This window comes from Pongo abelii, chromosome 8, assembly GCF_028885655.2.
Source record: "Pongo abelii isolate AG06213 chromosome 8, NHGRI_mPonAbe1-v2.0_pri, whole genome shotgun sequence".
Taxonomy (NCBI): domain Eukaryota; kingdom Metazoa; phylum Chordata; class Mammalia; order Primates; family Hominidae; genus Pongo; species Pongo abelii.
Genome location: NC_071993.2, coordinates 52,602,907 through 52,615,008, shown reverse-complemented (window position 1 = coordinate 52,615,008; position 12,102 = coordinate 52,602,907). Strand labels below are relative to the sequence as shown.

General features: G+C 52.5%; 1 protein-coding gene across 5 annotated transcripts in view; it reads left to right on the top strand.

Moving 5' to 3' along the window:
- Positions 1–2,539: 2,539 nt before the first annotated feature.
- Positions 2,540–12,102, top strand: part of ALOX5 (arachidonate 5-lipoxygenase) — a 70,178-nt gene continuing 60,615 nt past the window's right edge. For 2 of the 5 annotated variants that reach the window (XM_054522219.2, XM_054522218.2), the window contains exon 1: positions 4,949–11,917. Coding sequence is in view for 1 of the 5 variants with exons in the window: in XM_024254086.3 (XP_024109854.2) it covers positions 2,627–2,776; positions 10,791–10,989 (349 nt within the window). In the remaining 4 variants the exon portion in view is untranslated. Of the gene's footprint in view, positions 2,777–4,948; positions 11,918–12,102 lie in introns of those variants that run through there. The other 3 variants (XM_024254086.3, XM_054522220.2, XM_054522221.1) reach the window with 3 other exon arrangements.

Sequence of the window (12,102 nt, the reverse complement as noted above, 5' to 3'; positions counted from 1 at the left end):
CAGCTAGCATCAAACTTAATACTGAAAGGCTGAGTGTTCACCTCTTGAACCAGGAACAAGACAAAGATGCCTGCTTTTCCACTTCCATTTAACCTTGTACTGAGGTTCTGGCTAGGGCAATTATCCCTGAAAAAGAAATAAAAGGCTACCAGATAAAAGAAGAAGTAAAACTATCTCTACTCGCTCATGACATGATCTTGCATACAGAAAATGTGCACATGTGCACACACACAAACCATTAGAACTAATAAACAAGTTCAGCAAGTTTGCAGAATATAAAATGAATGTACAAAAATCAAGTGTTTTTCTATACACTAGCAATTAGCAATCTCAAAATGAATTAAAATTCCATTTACAATAATATCAAAAATAAATTATTTAGAAATAAACAAAAAGTGCACTGAAAACTACAAAATATTTTGAAATAAGTCAGAAAAGATTTAAGTAAATGGATCACTTGAACCTGGGAAGCAGAGGTTGCAGTGAGCCCAGATTGCACCACTGCACTTTAGCCTGGGCAACAGAGGGAGACTCCAAAGAGCCAAAAGAAAAGAAAAGAAAAGAAAAGATTTAAATAAACTGAAACATATCCTATGGATCAGAAGATTTAATATTGTTAAAGTGACAATATTCCCCAAATTGATCTACAGCTTCAACTCAACCCCTATCAAAATCCCAGCTTGCTTTTTGGCTGAAATTGACAAGCTGATTCTATAATTTATATGGAATCTCAAAGGATCCAGAATAACCAAAACAATATTGAAAAATAAAGAACAGCGTTGGTGGATTAACATTTTCCAATTTCAAAACTTACTATAACACTGAGGTAATCAAGCAGTGTGGCACTGTACAGCATGTACATTACAGATCAATGGACTAGAATCGAATGTCCAGAAATAAACCGTTATGTTTATAATGAATTACTTTTTAATAAGGTGTCAAGACAACGCAATGGGAAAAGAATAACGAATTCAACAAATGATGCATGGACAACCGGATACGCATGGACAAACAAACACAATGAATTTGAATTCTTTTATCGCTCCATACATAAAAACTAACTCAAAATGGGTCACGGATCTAAATGAAAAGCTAAAACTATAATAATCCTAGAGGAAAACCTAGGAGTAAATCTTTAAGATCTTATTGTAGGCAGTGGTTTCTCAGATATGACCCCAAAATCACAAGCGACAAAAGAAATTGGACTTAAAATTAAATACTTTTGTGCTTCAAACATCATCAAGAAAGTGAAAACACAACCCGCAGAAGCAATAAAAATGCCTGTAAGTCATATATCCGATTAGAGACTTCTATCCAGGATATATAAATAATGCAATTCAATGATAAAAAAGATAAATAGCCCAGTTTTCCAAAGAGTCAAGCATCTGAATATACATCTCTCCAAAGACATACAGATATCCAATAAGCATGTGAAAAGACGTTCAACGCCATTTGCCAGGTGCACAAACCCAAGATAGTATGAGGAGATGCTATAGGGACTCTGCTGCTTCACAGACATGAAGCGTTGATGAGAATGTAGGCAGCCGCCTTTGGGGACTTCACATCCCCGCCGCCCCACGCACGGTGCGCTAGTGTTTAAATTTAGCCGAGATCATGACACGCGACTGTGTGCCCGTCAGACCCCGCGCTGCCGGCGGGGCTAGGGGAGGTGGGCGCCAGGAGTGGGCGGGAACCTGGGGGTCAGGCCCCAGCCGCGGGAAGCCGCCCAGGAGCGCGCAAAACCTCCACACCTTTCCAGGCATTTGCCCGCCGCGATTCAGAGAGCCGACCCGTGACCCCTGGCCTACCCTAGACAGCCCCGCATGTCCAGACGTGGTGACCCTGTCCCGCCTGCCTCCTGCGACCACTGGCTATCTCCGGGCCTGGGCGCGATCTCGGCGCCCGCCTGCCCCCCGCCAGGATCCGCAGGTCCAGCCAGTGAAGAAGCCGGCGCTGAGGGAGCCTCTGTGCTCCAGAATCCATCCTCAGTATCAGCGCTGGGGTGGCCTCCTCCAGGAAGCCCTCCTGATTCTCCCATGGGTCGCTCCTCCTCTGCAGACTCCCGGAGCACCCCTGCTCCAAGTACCGCAAGTGGCACTGAGAACTTGGGGAGAACAGAAGCTGTGCCTAGATTTCTAGGGAGTCCCCGCAGCTCCACCCCAGGGCCTACAGGAGCCTGGCACTTGGCGAAGCCGAGGCAGGCAGGCAGGGCAAAGGGTGGAAGCAATGCAGGAGAGACCGAGTGAACGAATGGATGAGGGATGGCAGCCGAGGTTGCCCCAGTCCCCTGGCTGCGGGAACAGACACCTCGCTGAGGAGAGACCCAGGAGCGAGGCCCCCTGCCCCGCCCGAGGCGAGGTCCCGCGGAGTCGGCGCCGCGTGAAGAGTGGGAGAGAAGTACTGCGGGGGCGGGGGCGGGGGCGGGGGCGGGGGCGGGGGCGGGGGCGGCCGGGAGCCAGGGGCCAGGCCGGGGCGGGGCCGGGGTGACCGGGGCGAGGGCGGGGGCGAGGGCGGGGCCGGGATCGGGGCCCCGGACCAGTGGTGGGAGGAGGCTGCGGCGCCAGATGCGGACGCCTGGACCGCCGCGTCGAGGCTCCCCGCGCTCGCTGCTCCCGCGGCCCGCGCCATGCCCTCCTATACGGTCACCGTGGCCACTGGCAGCCAGTGGTTCGCCGGCACTGACGACTACATCTACCTCAGCCTCGTGGGCTCGGCGGGCTGCAGCGAGAAGCACCTGCTGGACAAGCCCTTCTACAACGACTTCGAGCGCGGCGCGGTGAGCGCTGGCGGGACGCGGGTGGGGCGCGGGCTGAGGTGCGTCCGGGACCCGGTTTGGACGGCAGAGGCCTGGGCGGGGGCGCCGAGGGCCCGTCGGGGCGGCCCGGACAGGGCTGGGGGTGTCTAGGACCCTGTCAGGGCGGGCAGAACTGCGGTGGGGCGTGCCCTGGGCTCCCAGCGGCCGGTGGGTACCCTGGTGGGGAAGCGTCCAGGACCCCTCGCGGCGGCCGCGACCCGTGTGGGAAACGGGAGACTTCCCGCGTGCCTTGTGCAAGGCGCCGCACGTCTCCCCTGGGAGGAGAAGGCCCAAGGTTTCCTCTCCATTTCAAGATCTGGGCTCCGAGGCTCCGGAGCCCCCTTCACTGGGCCGCATTTCTTGTGCCACCTCTTCCTCAGGCTCCTTCTGCAGGTCGCACAGGGAGGGAGAGGCAGAGGAGTCATGCTCACAGAACTCTGAGGGCACCTCCGAGCAGCCAGCTGTGAGCCGTGGGGAAGGGTGCAGGTCAGCGGGTCCAGAGGCCTGAGTTCCGTCCAGACATGACCACCAGCTCACTCTACCGTCTGTCTGGGCCTCAGTTTCCCGAGCTGTAAAATGGAGAGTTGGCTTCAGTCTGGTCCATGAGTCATGGGTGAGCCCAGGCCCATCTGGTGGCTCAGACGGCACCTGGGCAGCTTACATTCTCAGGACAGGCCCCAGAGGAAATTAAAGGGAAGGAACAGAACCCAGGCCAGGAGAGGCCTTTCCTAAATGGAGGGGCTGCACTCCCTCCCAGCAGAATGTACACCAAGGAACATTTCTACGCTAGGTGTGAGGACTCGGGGGAGCCCTCAGCATATGGAAGCTAGTTCCTAATGCTGATCTGGACCTGAATTCCAGCCCCACGACTCTTTTCCACGAGTATGGGCAGGTCGCAGTTCTCACTGAGCCTTTAATGAAGTGCCTAATCCACTACCTGGCACAGAGGAAGCGCTCCATAAATGACTGGTACCAGACATACTGCAGGTACACAGGGAATATCAGTTCCCTTCCAACCCCACCCCAGCTCCTAACTAGACCAAAAAGATTTAGACTTTACCAAGCTGCCTTCTCACCATTTAGTTTACTATTTGATCAAACTCTATGAAATTGCTCGTAATGAACAAATACAACTGGCAAGTTCATGTTTCAACTGATTACTCTTGGATAAAATTTGTGTTTTAGGTGTGCAGAGCCTAAAGTAAGTAAAAACTGCCCTTTTTCTGGATTCCAAGCTCTCCATGGGCTCGATTCCTATCCAGGAGCCTCAGACCCTCGCTGTAGCACGACATGGCCCTCAAGCCAAGTTCACTACTAGCAACCTGGCTTGAGCTCCCTTCAAGAAGAGTTAGGTGTTGCCCCAGTCAGGAAACTGACCCTAAGGACTGCGGTGCCCTGGAGTTAATGTGTCATCCATTTAGGGTGATGGCACCCTCTGCTATTTCTGGCACACCTTCATTTACTTGCATTATTTCATGGATTCCCCCACACTAGGGGAGAAGGACAGGGTACAGACTACTTCCCCTTTGTAAGTGCTTCCCCCTCCCCGTTTTCCTCCACACATCATAAGGTTCGAGAAGCACAGGCCATTGGTGTGCTCACACTGCACTGCACGGCACGTTTCCCCCTGGAGGGGACATGCTAACGTGGCCATAGCGGGCTCTTCGGACAAAGAGTGAAGGCACTGTTTTGTCCACTATCTCCCTCTCTCGGTCTGTCTTCCCCACCCTGAGAAGTCATTCAAATGACATTATAATTAAACACCTCAGCCGGAATCCCAGGCGAAAATTTCAGGAGAGATTTGCATGTCACATTTCCATTGGGATGAGAGGGCTATAAGTCAGGGGTGGGGCAGGGGGCGGATGGGGGTGGGGGCTACTGCAGGGTGGGGAACCAGCTAAGGCTGAAATTTCCTTGAAAAAATCAGCTTTTGAGAAAGTTCCTGTTGATGCAAAGTTACTCCACACTTTCTCTTGCCCGGCCCAGAACTACTTCCTCATTCTCCCAGCTTGGTATCTGTAAAGACAATCATCCTTTTTGGGTAAAGGTAAAAGAGAAACCCTAGAGGAAGTACTTGCTGAGAAGACAAGGTTATCCCATTTTACAGGGAAAAGTGTTAAAATCTGTATTGTTAACAGTAGTAACGATTACAATAAAGGTACTTCCACACAATTTAATCATTTCCAAGTTATTGGCAGGTCAACACCCCCCTCCTCCGGGGCATAGTTCAGTAGAATAATGGACAGGACTGATTTTTTTCCTTGATAAAGTGAGTCACAAGTCCCTTGTTATTCTCATCAGAGTTCTGCATAGTGATTCAGTCAGGACTGGGAATCAAGTCCTTCGCAGGTGGGATTATCCTATAAACGGTTGTGTCTTCCTTGGCTCCTCACTGTCTGCTGGAGAAAGCCGGGATCCTATACAGAATGGCCCTATTTCAAGAGGCTAACCCATGTCTAGGCAAATTTAACAAGTTGATTTGTTTCTTTAACTCTGTAAATTTAAAGTAATTCAGATCGGATACAATAACTGTAACAGATCTGAAGATTTCTGAGAAATCTTAGTTGGCCCATTTCATTCCATGCTGGTACTTTTAAGAAAGCTAAGGGCAATAGCGTAGTGTTTAATATATGATACTTGAATATGTTCAACAAGTGTAGAAAAGTGTTATAATGTTAAATATAGTGAGTGAGTATTCTTACATTCATGAAAAATTAATTCTAGAATACCTCCTTCTCGTGAATGGGAATATATTAGTGGAGCATAAATATTTCTTTGTTATGACCCTCAATCCATCTCTCATCTCCCAGCCTCCCCGCTGAGCCATCTTTTCCCTACATTCTGCCCCCTTTTCTGCCTCCTCTTCCTTCCCCTGCTCCCAGTTCCCTAAATGCCCCCCATTTCTGCTCTCTGCCCTACAACTCTCCCTTCTTTTTTGCTCTGAATTTTCTTCTACACTCTGTCTTCCAGCCACCTCTCAGAGGCCCCTTCTCTGCTCCCTCAATCTCCGGCTCTCTGTCCCACATAGTCCCCCTTCTCTGCTCCTTGGTCTCCCTATCCACTGCCCTCATCCCTCTCTCCATCTCTTGTTCTCCTCAGCTCTTCCCCATAGCCTCCCCCTCTCTCATCCCGAGTCTCTGTTTTGACTGGCCCCAAATCTTCCTCTCTGCTCTATAGCTTCCTCCTCCCACAAGCCCTTCATTAGTCCCCCTCCAAGATGGGTAGTCTGGGGGTGGGGCACACATCCTTGCTTCCGCAGAGAGATCCGTCTCCCTGTCCCAGCAACAGCAGAGATCTGATGAAAGACAGATGAAAACTTTCCTAAAATGCTGATAGAAAACTCACATGAAAACTGACCAACTCACTCTTTGCCGAAATATTCAAAAGCTTTAAAACTACATATCCAATAAAAAGTTAAAAGCAACAAGCAAAGTCAGCAAAGTGGCCCCTTGTGAAATGAGGCCGGTGAGTTGCAGGTTTCTCTTGTCTGTCTCCAGCATCTGCACCACCACGCCACCCACTTCTGTCCCAGAAACTGCGTCCAGCCTTCGTCCTCCCACGTGTGACTCCCCCGGGGACCCTGCCCTCCCAGTTCCCCACATCTGAAATGTGCTACCCATGCCTACCCTCCTACTCACCTGCCCCCTGAAATCTCATCAGCCCCCAAAAGCTGCCTGAAATACCCTCTCTTATGAAGCTTTTCCCTTCCTTCCATGCCACTCCACATTGCCCCTGTACACTCCATCCAGGGTACAAACCAGGGCTCAAAGCTGGGCCTTCTAGCTTCTGGTTCAGGGCTTTTCTCAAGATGTGGCCTTGGGGAACTGTGGGAGGAACCTGGGCTTGGCCATCACACAGGTGTAGGTTCTGATCTTGAGGCCACCATTGCTCTCTGAGCCTCAGTTTCTATCTGTAAAGCAGGATAATCATCCGCTCGGCCATTCCCAGGTCCAGTGCTTCCTGAGGGCCTGTTGGGGGGTGTCCACTGTTGATAGTGCCCACCATAATTCAGTGTGTCACCTGAGAATTTAATGTGTCACAGCAAATAGACAAATATAGCATCAGCCTAGTATACTTGGCCCAGAGAGGAGGGAGGAAGGTGGGCACTGTAGTTCCACAAACCTTCCAAAGATCTTATTTTGCAGTTTGACACATGTGACCCTGGTATTTTCCTGGGGGGAGGCCTTTCTCTGTCTGTCATTCTTCCAGTAGTGGCCCCTGGGATGTTAGAACCACAGCCATCAAGCTTTGTCTTTTACTTCGTGAGTTGGGTCGAGGCTGGAGCCCTCTGCCCCTTGTTCACCTCTTATCACATTCAGGCCTGAAGCCAGCACCAGGAAAGTGGCTGGGCTGGCCATAGACCAGCCAGACTGCAGGCCTGGCCCCCTCCTGCTGTGGAAGGCCCCGTCAGATGGCAGATGGAGTCCTTGTAAATCTGCCTAGTGATTTCACCCCAAGTGAAACTCAGGGGCTCTCCACCAGGTGCCTGCGGGTATGGGTAGGGCAGGGGGCCGGGAGTGTCCCAGTCCCCTGTGACTGCACCACAGGTGTGCTGGAGGGTCACCCCACTGTCCACTCCCTCAGAGAAGCTGTTCAGTCTCTTCGTGTGGGTTGTCACCCCCAGGTAGACATCGGGCCCTCCCTGTGGGACCTGCCCAGTCCTGGAATGCCTCCTCAGCCCATCTCCCTGCCCTCTTAGTCCAAGGTACTGGGAGCCTCCCTCCCATGAGAGTGTCCCTGTTGGCTCCTCCCGCCCCACCCCAGCTTTCCTGGCATCTATCCCCTGGGGACACCTTCCTCCCTCTCCAGCCCCTCAGAGCCATAGGAAAGCTACTTCCCCTGCAGCAGCCACACTCAGACCAGGCCCGGGCCTCTGGTGGCCGCCCCTCAGTCCTCACTGCACACAGACTTGCTCTGCCTGCCCCACCAGCACTCAGAATGCCTCCCACTCTCCCTCTGTCCTCACAGCCCTGTCTCCACCCTTTCAGGAGTTCCTTCTGGGCTTTGAGCGAAGGAGTTTGAGGTCACAGGTTCAGTTTCCTCCTCCCATGTGTGCTCGGGTTACTCGGATTGGCACATGTAGTCACGAAGTGGCCGTGATGCAGGAGCCCATGCTAGCTCACAGGTGGTGCAGGGCCTGGTTCCCTGCAACCCCCTGGATTCAGGAAGGGGCACCGGTGGTTCTGATGCACACAACCAGTGGCCTGTGCCTCTGGAGAAAGGAGGCCACCCAGGATGGTGTCATTTCATTTTCTCAGTGGTCCTGCAAGTGAGGGGTATCTCCCTTGGGTAGATGAAGAAACAGCTTCAGAGAATGAAGCAATGTGCCCAGGCCATCCAGCTAGTTGCCTGAAGCTGGGATGTGAATTCAGAGCTCCAGACCCCAAGACCCACCCAGGCTTCTACCCCTCACTGCCCTCTCCTCACTCCTCGGTGGGATCAAGAATCTCTGTCTTGGCTCACAACCTGCAGCTGAGGCCTCGTAAATCCCTGTGGCATGCAGGGCCTGGCGTGGGGCAGGCCCGACACGTATCCAGTCCTGGGCCACTTAGCCCCCACTATCCTCCTCCAGATGGGCCCAAGCCCCTGAGATGCTGAGACTCCTGTCCCATCAGAACCTGCCCACCCTGTCCATGATGGGCGAGGCCTTGTGTGTGGCCCTGCTCTCCTGAGGACAAGCTGTGGCAGGAAGGCTTGCTCAGAGGTGGCAGGTGAGGCTGATACTCTCCCTGCAGGAGGGGCATTGTCGTGGGGCCGAGGCTGGTCCACCTGTGGCTGGACCCAAGACATGTCATCCCAGCACATGGGCCTGGCTCCTCTGTCATCAGAAACTGTTCTTAGGGCCTCTGGCCTAGACCACAGAGCACAGGGAGGAAGCTTCCGCTTTCTGACCACAAGTGTCTGGCCTCAACGTCAGCCACCCCAAACTGCTCACGGTGTTCAGAGCCAAGAGGTTTGTGGAAAACACTCAAGTTCCCATTCCTCTTAGGAAGCCCTCCAGGGGTCCTCCTGGCAGCATGGAGGCTGGGCATGGAATGGGGATGCCTGCGCTCGCACAAAGGATGATACCCCTCGCCCTTTCCACTTTGCCATCATGCTGAGAACTCTAGGTTCTGCCGCCAGGGATAAAGTTCAAGGGTTGATGAATCTGGCTTAGAAAGTGCCTTGCGGGGGCCAGGCACAGTGGCTCATGACTGTAATCCCAGCACTTTGGGAGGCCGAGGCAGGCGGATCACTTGAGGTCAGGAGTTTGAGACCAGCCTGGCCAACATGGTGAAACCCTGTCTCTACTAAAAATACAAAACTTAACCAGATGTGGTGGCAGGTGCCTGTAGTCCCAGCTACTTGGGAGACTGAGGCAGGAGAATCACTTGAACCCTGGAAGTGGAGGTTGCAGTGAGCCGAGATCGAGCCACTGCACTCCAGCCTGAGCAACACAGTGAGACTCCACCTCAAAATAAAAAAGAACATGCCTTGGAGGGCATCGAGTCCGGGGCTTTCCAAACCTGCTGGTCATCAGAATGCGTGATGCAATGCCTGAGCCTTTCATCCCAACTTCCTGTCTGCCATCCATTGCTGCAGGGACAAAAGCCTTCCAGAAGCTATGGCTGTTGCTTCAGAGCCACTCATGTCCTGGAAGCAGGAGCCTGGCAGGGAGGGGGCCAAGCAGCCTTGTCCCAGAGGCTTGGGCAGCTGCGCTGTACACAGCCTGGGGTGGTGCCTTCTAGCTGCAAGGCCAGCCTCACCCTGCCACCAGTAATGCCACAGGTGCAGCCAGAGGTGCTTGGTCTCACTGTTCTCTGGGCATCACCATGCAGCTGTGAACTGCAAATGTCCCAGGACGACTTGAATCCATGCGAGCTCCCTGTATCTAAGCCTCACCATTTTCACTCACTTATTAGCCCCACTGAAAACTGGAAACAGAGGAAGTGGCTATGATGGAAAGACCTGGGGTGGGACTCCAGTTCTGCTGGCAAGTGGCAGAGGTGGGAGTCACTGAGCCTCGCTGTCTTCATCTGTGGAAGGGGTCGTAACTCCCCTGCACTCCCAGAGTCATTGTGGGGATCCACTGTCAGCAAGCCCATCTCCAGTTGTAAAGGCCTCCCACAAGGCTATCCCATGTGGGGGCAGCTGCGGACCCTCACTGGGCACAGCCTTGCAGGTGCAGGCATGAGTCTGGGCGTCTCCCCATCCTCCAGCCTGAGCTAAGTGCAGACAACAGACGTTGCCCTCTGAGCAGCACAGCACCATCTTGGCTCACTGGATTCTCTCTCCTCAAGGGCAGGGCCCAGGGTTTGTCCATTTCTTTCACCCGCCTGGGTCGTAGCACTGAGCCTTGACAGGGACAGGCCTTCAGTGAATGGCTTGGCTAAATGAATTCAGGAGTTCATTTAAGGTGTTCATGAAGAATCTTGGCTCCATGAACTGTAGTGGAGGCAAAACTCTACCTCTTCCCATTTCAGCTAGGTCTCAGAATCGGCATAAGACAGATTCATGGGCGAAAGCATACAGATTTCTTTAATACAAGTTGTACGTGGCATGGGAGCCCTCCTAAAAAGTTGAAGACCCCAAGAAGCAGTTAGAGTCAATCCCCCTTAGATACTGCATTGAATGAATCGTCGTGAAACGTGATAAGGCCAAGGGGCTTGGGCTAGGACAGGTAACTGGGCAGGGAAGTGACTCGGGAGGTAAGGGTTCATTGTACAAGATCTGTTTGTATGGATTTCCTTTGGCTTCAACTTCCCAACCTTGATGAAAAGAGTGTTACTTTCCTTTTGGTATAGGGAGGACATCTTTCACAGGGGACTTTCATCTCCTGCTTCTAAGAAACAGCACGAATGTCAGAGTATCTTGCACCTGCTGTTTTTTTAAGTGCTTTTCATTCAACATAGTCCCTGTGCCACAGCAGCATACTTTGGGGTGACAAATTCTCAACACCTCCAGAACAAAGGCTCAGGAGACCACGCATGGCCTGATTGCCTGTTCTCCTTCCCAGGTGGATTCGTATGACGTGACTGTGGACGAGGAACTGGGCGAGATCCAGCTGGTCAGAATCGAGAAGCGCAAGTACTGGCTGAATGACGACTGGTACCTGAAGTACATCACGCTGAAGACGCCCCACGGGGACTACATCGAGTTCCCCTGCTACCGCTGGATCACTGGCGATGGCGAGGTTGTCCTGAGGGATGGATGCGGTGAGCAGCTCAGGCCCTTTCTGCCCCGGGCTTCCCAAGAACTGAAAGTTCTTCCTGTCCTCAAAGCACTGTAGTCATAGGAGGAATGACACTGCTGTGCAGGGGCGGGAAGTGGGAGGGCTCTGCCCTGTGCCTCGACCCACCTGCAGGAGGTATGACTTTCCTTGGGATTCTTACAAGCCCCTGAGGGTGGAGCGGGTGGCCCCAGGCCTCACTGTCATCATGTCCTCACTCTGCGCTACAGTTCTACAGGGGAGGTTTGTGCCCCTCTTTTTGTCAGTGGGTAACTAGGGTCCATACAGGCAGATACCTATGGGACATGCCCCTGGATGGGCACTTCTCTAGTTGCCAGGGTGTGGCATCACTTTCTAGTGCATAGCCTGCCCTCTGTGAGATCACAGTAGGGCTCAGGCAAGCTCGGGGTGCCCCATGTGGGCCTGGGGAGGGAAGGGGTGGACAAGGAGCACCCCAAGTGCCAGCTCTGAGGGGCCATGGACAAGCCTGCAAATCACAGTTACCAGTTCTTCAACCCAAAGTCTCACCTTTCGCTGAAAGAAGAACCTCAAATCTGTTCCCCTTACTAAGATGCCCAGATGTGCAGACCCCAGTTAGGAGGCCATTCTTTGTTAGGGACACACAGCTGACCTGGTACAGAGCATCAGAGACGCAGGCGTCAAGGTCAGCCCAGGCTCCCTGAATGAACCGCCTTGCATACCCAGCCTCCCAGTGTGCCTGGCAAAATCCTACCTCACTTCGAGTCATAACCCTTCGGCTTGCTCTCAGTTTAAACCTGGAAAGATAAGCCTTCAAAGGCCAGGCAGCCACCGTAACAATAAGAGGAAGCCACTGCTTCTGCCATGACAGCATCAAACTCTTTCTCTTTGCCAAGTTTCCTGTAGCTAGTGTGTTCTTCACGAAGTTTGGTGGGGTAAGTAGGAAGAGATGACTGTTACCCCCATTTTATAGCTAAGAAAACTGAGACAAAGGAGAAAAAAGTTATTCTGTACCTGCTGTTCTTAAGCTACCAGTTCACATCCCATCGTTTCTGATGTGGAATTTGACTTAAGAAACCAAATTTCCAGAATATTTCTGAACAGGGAGATAAGAGGATTT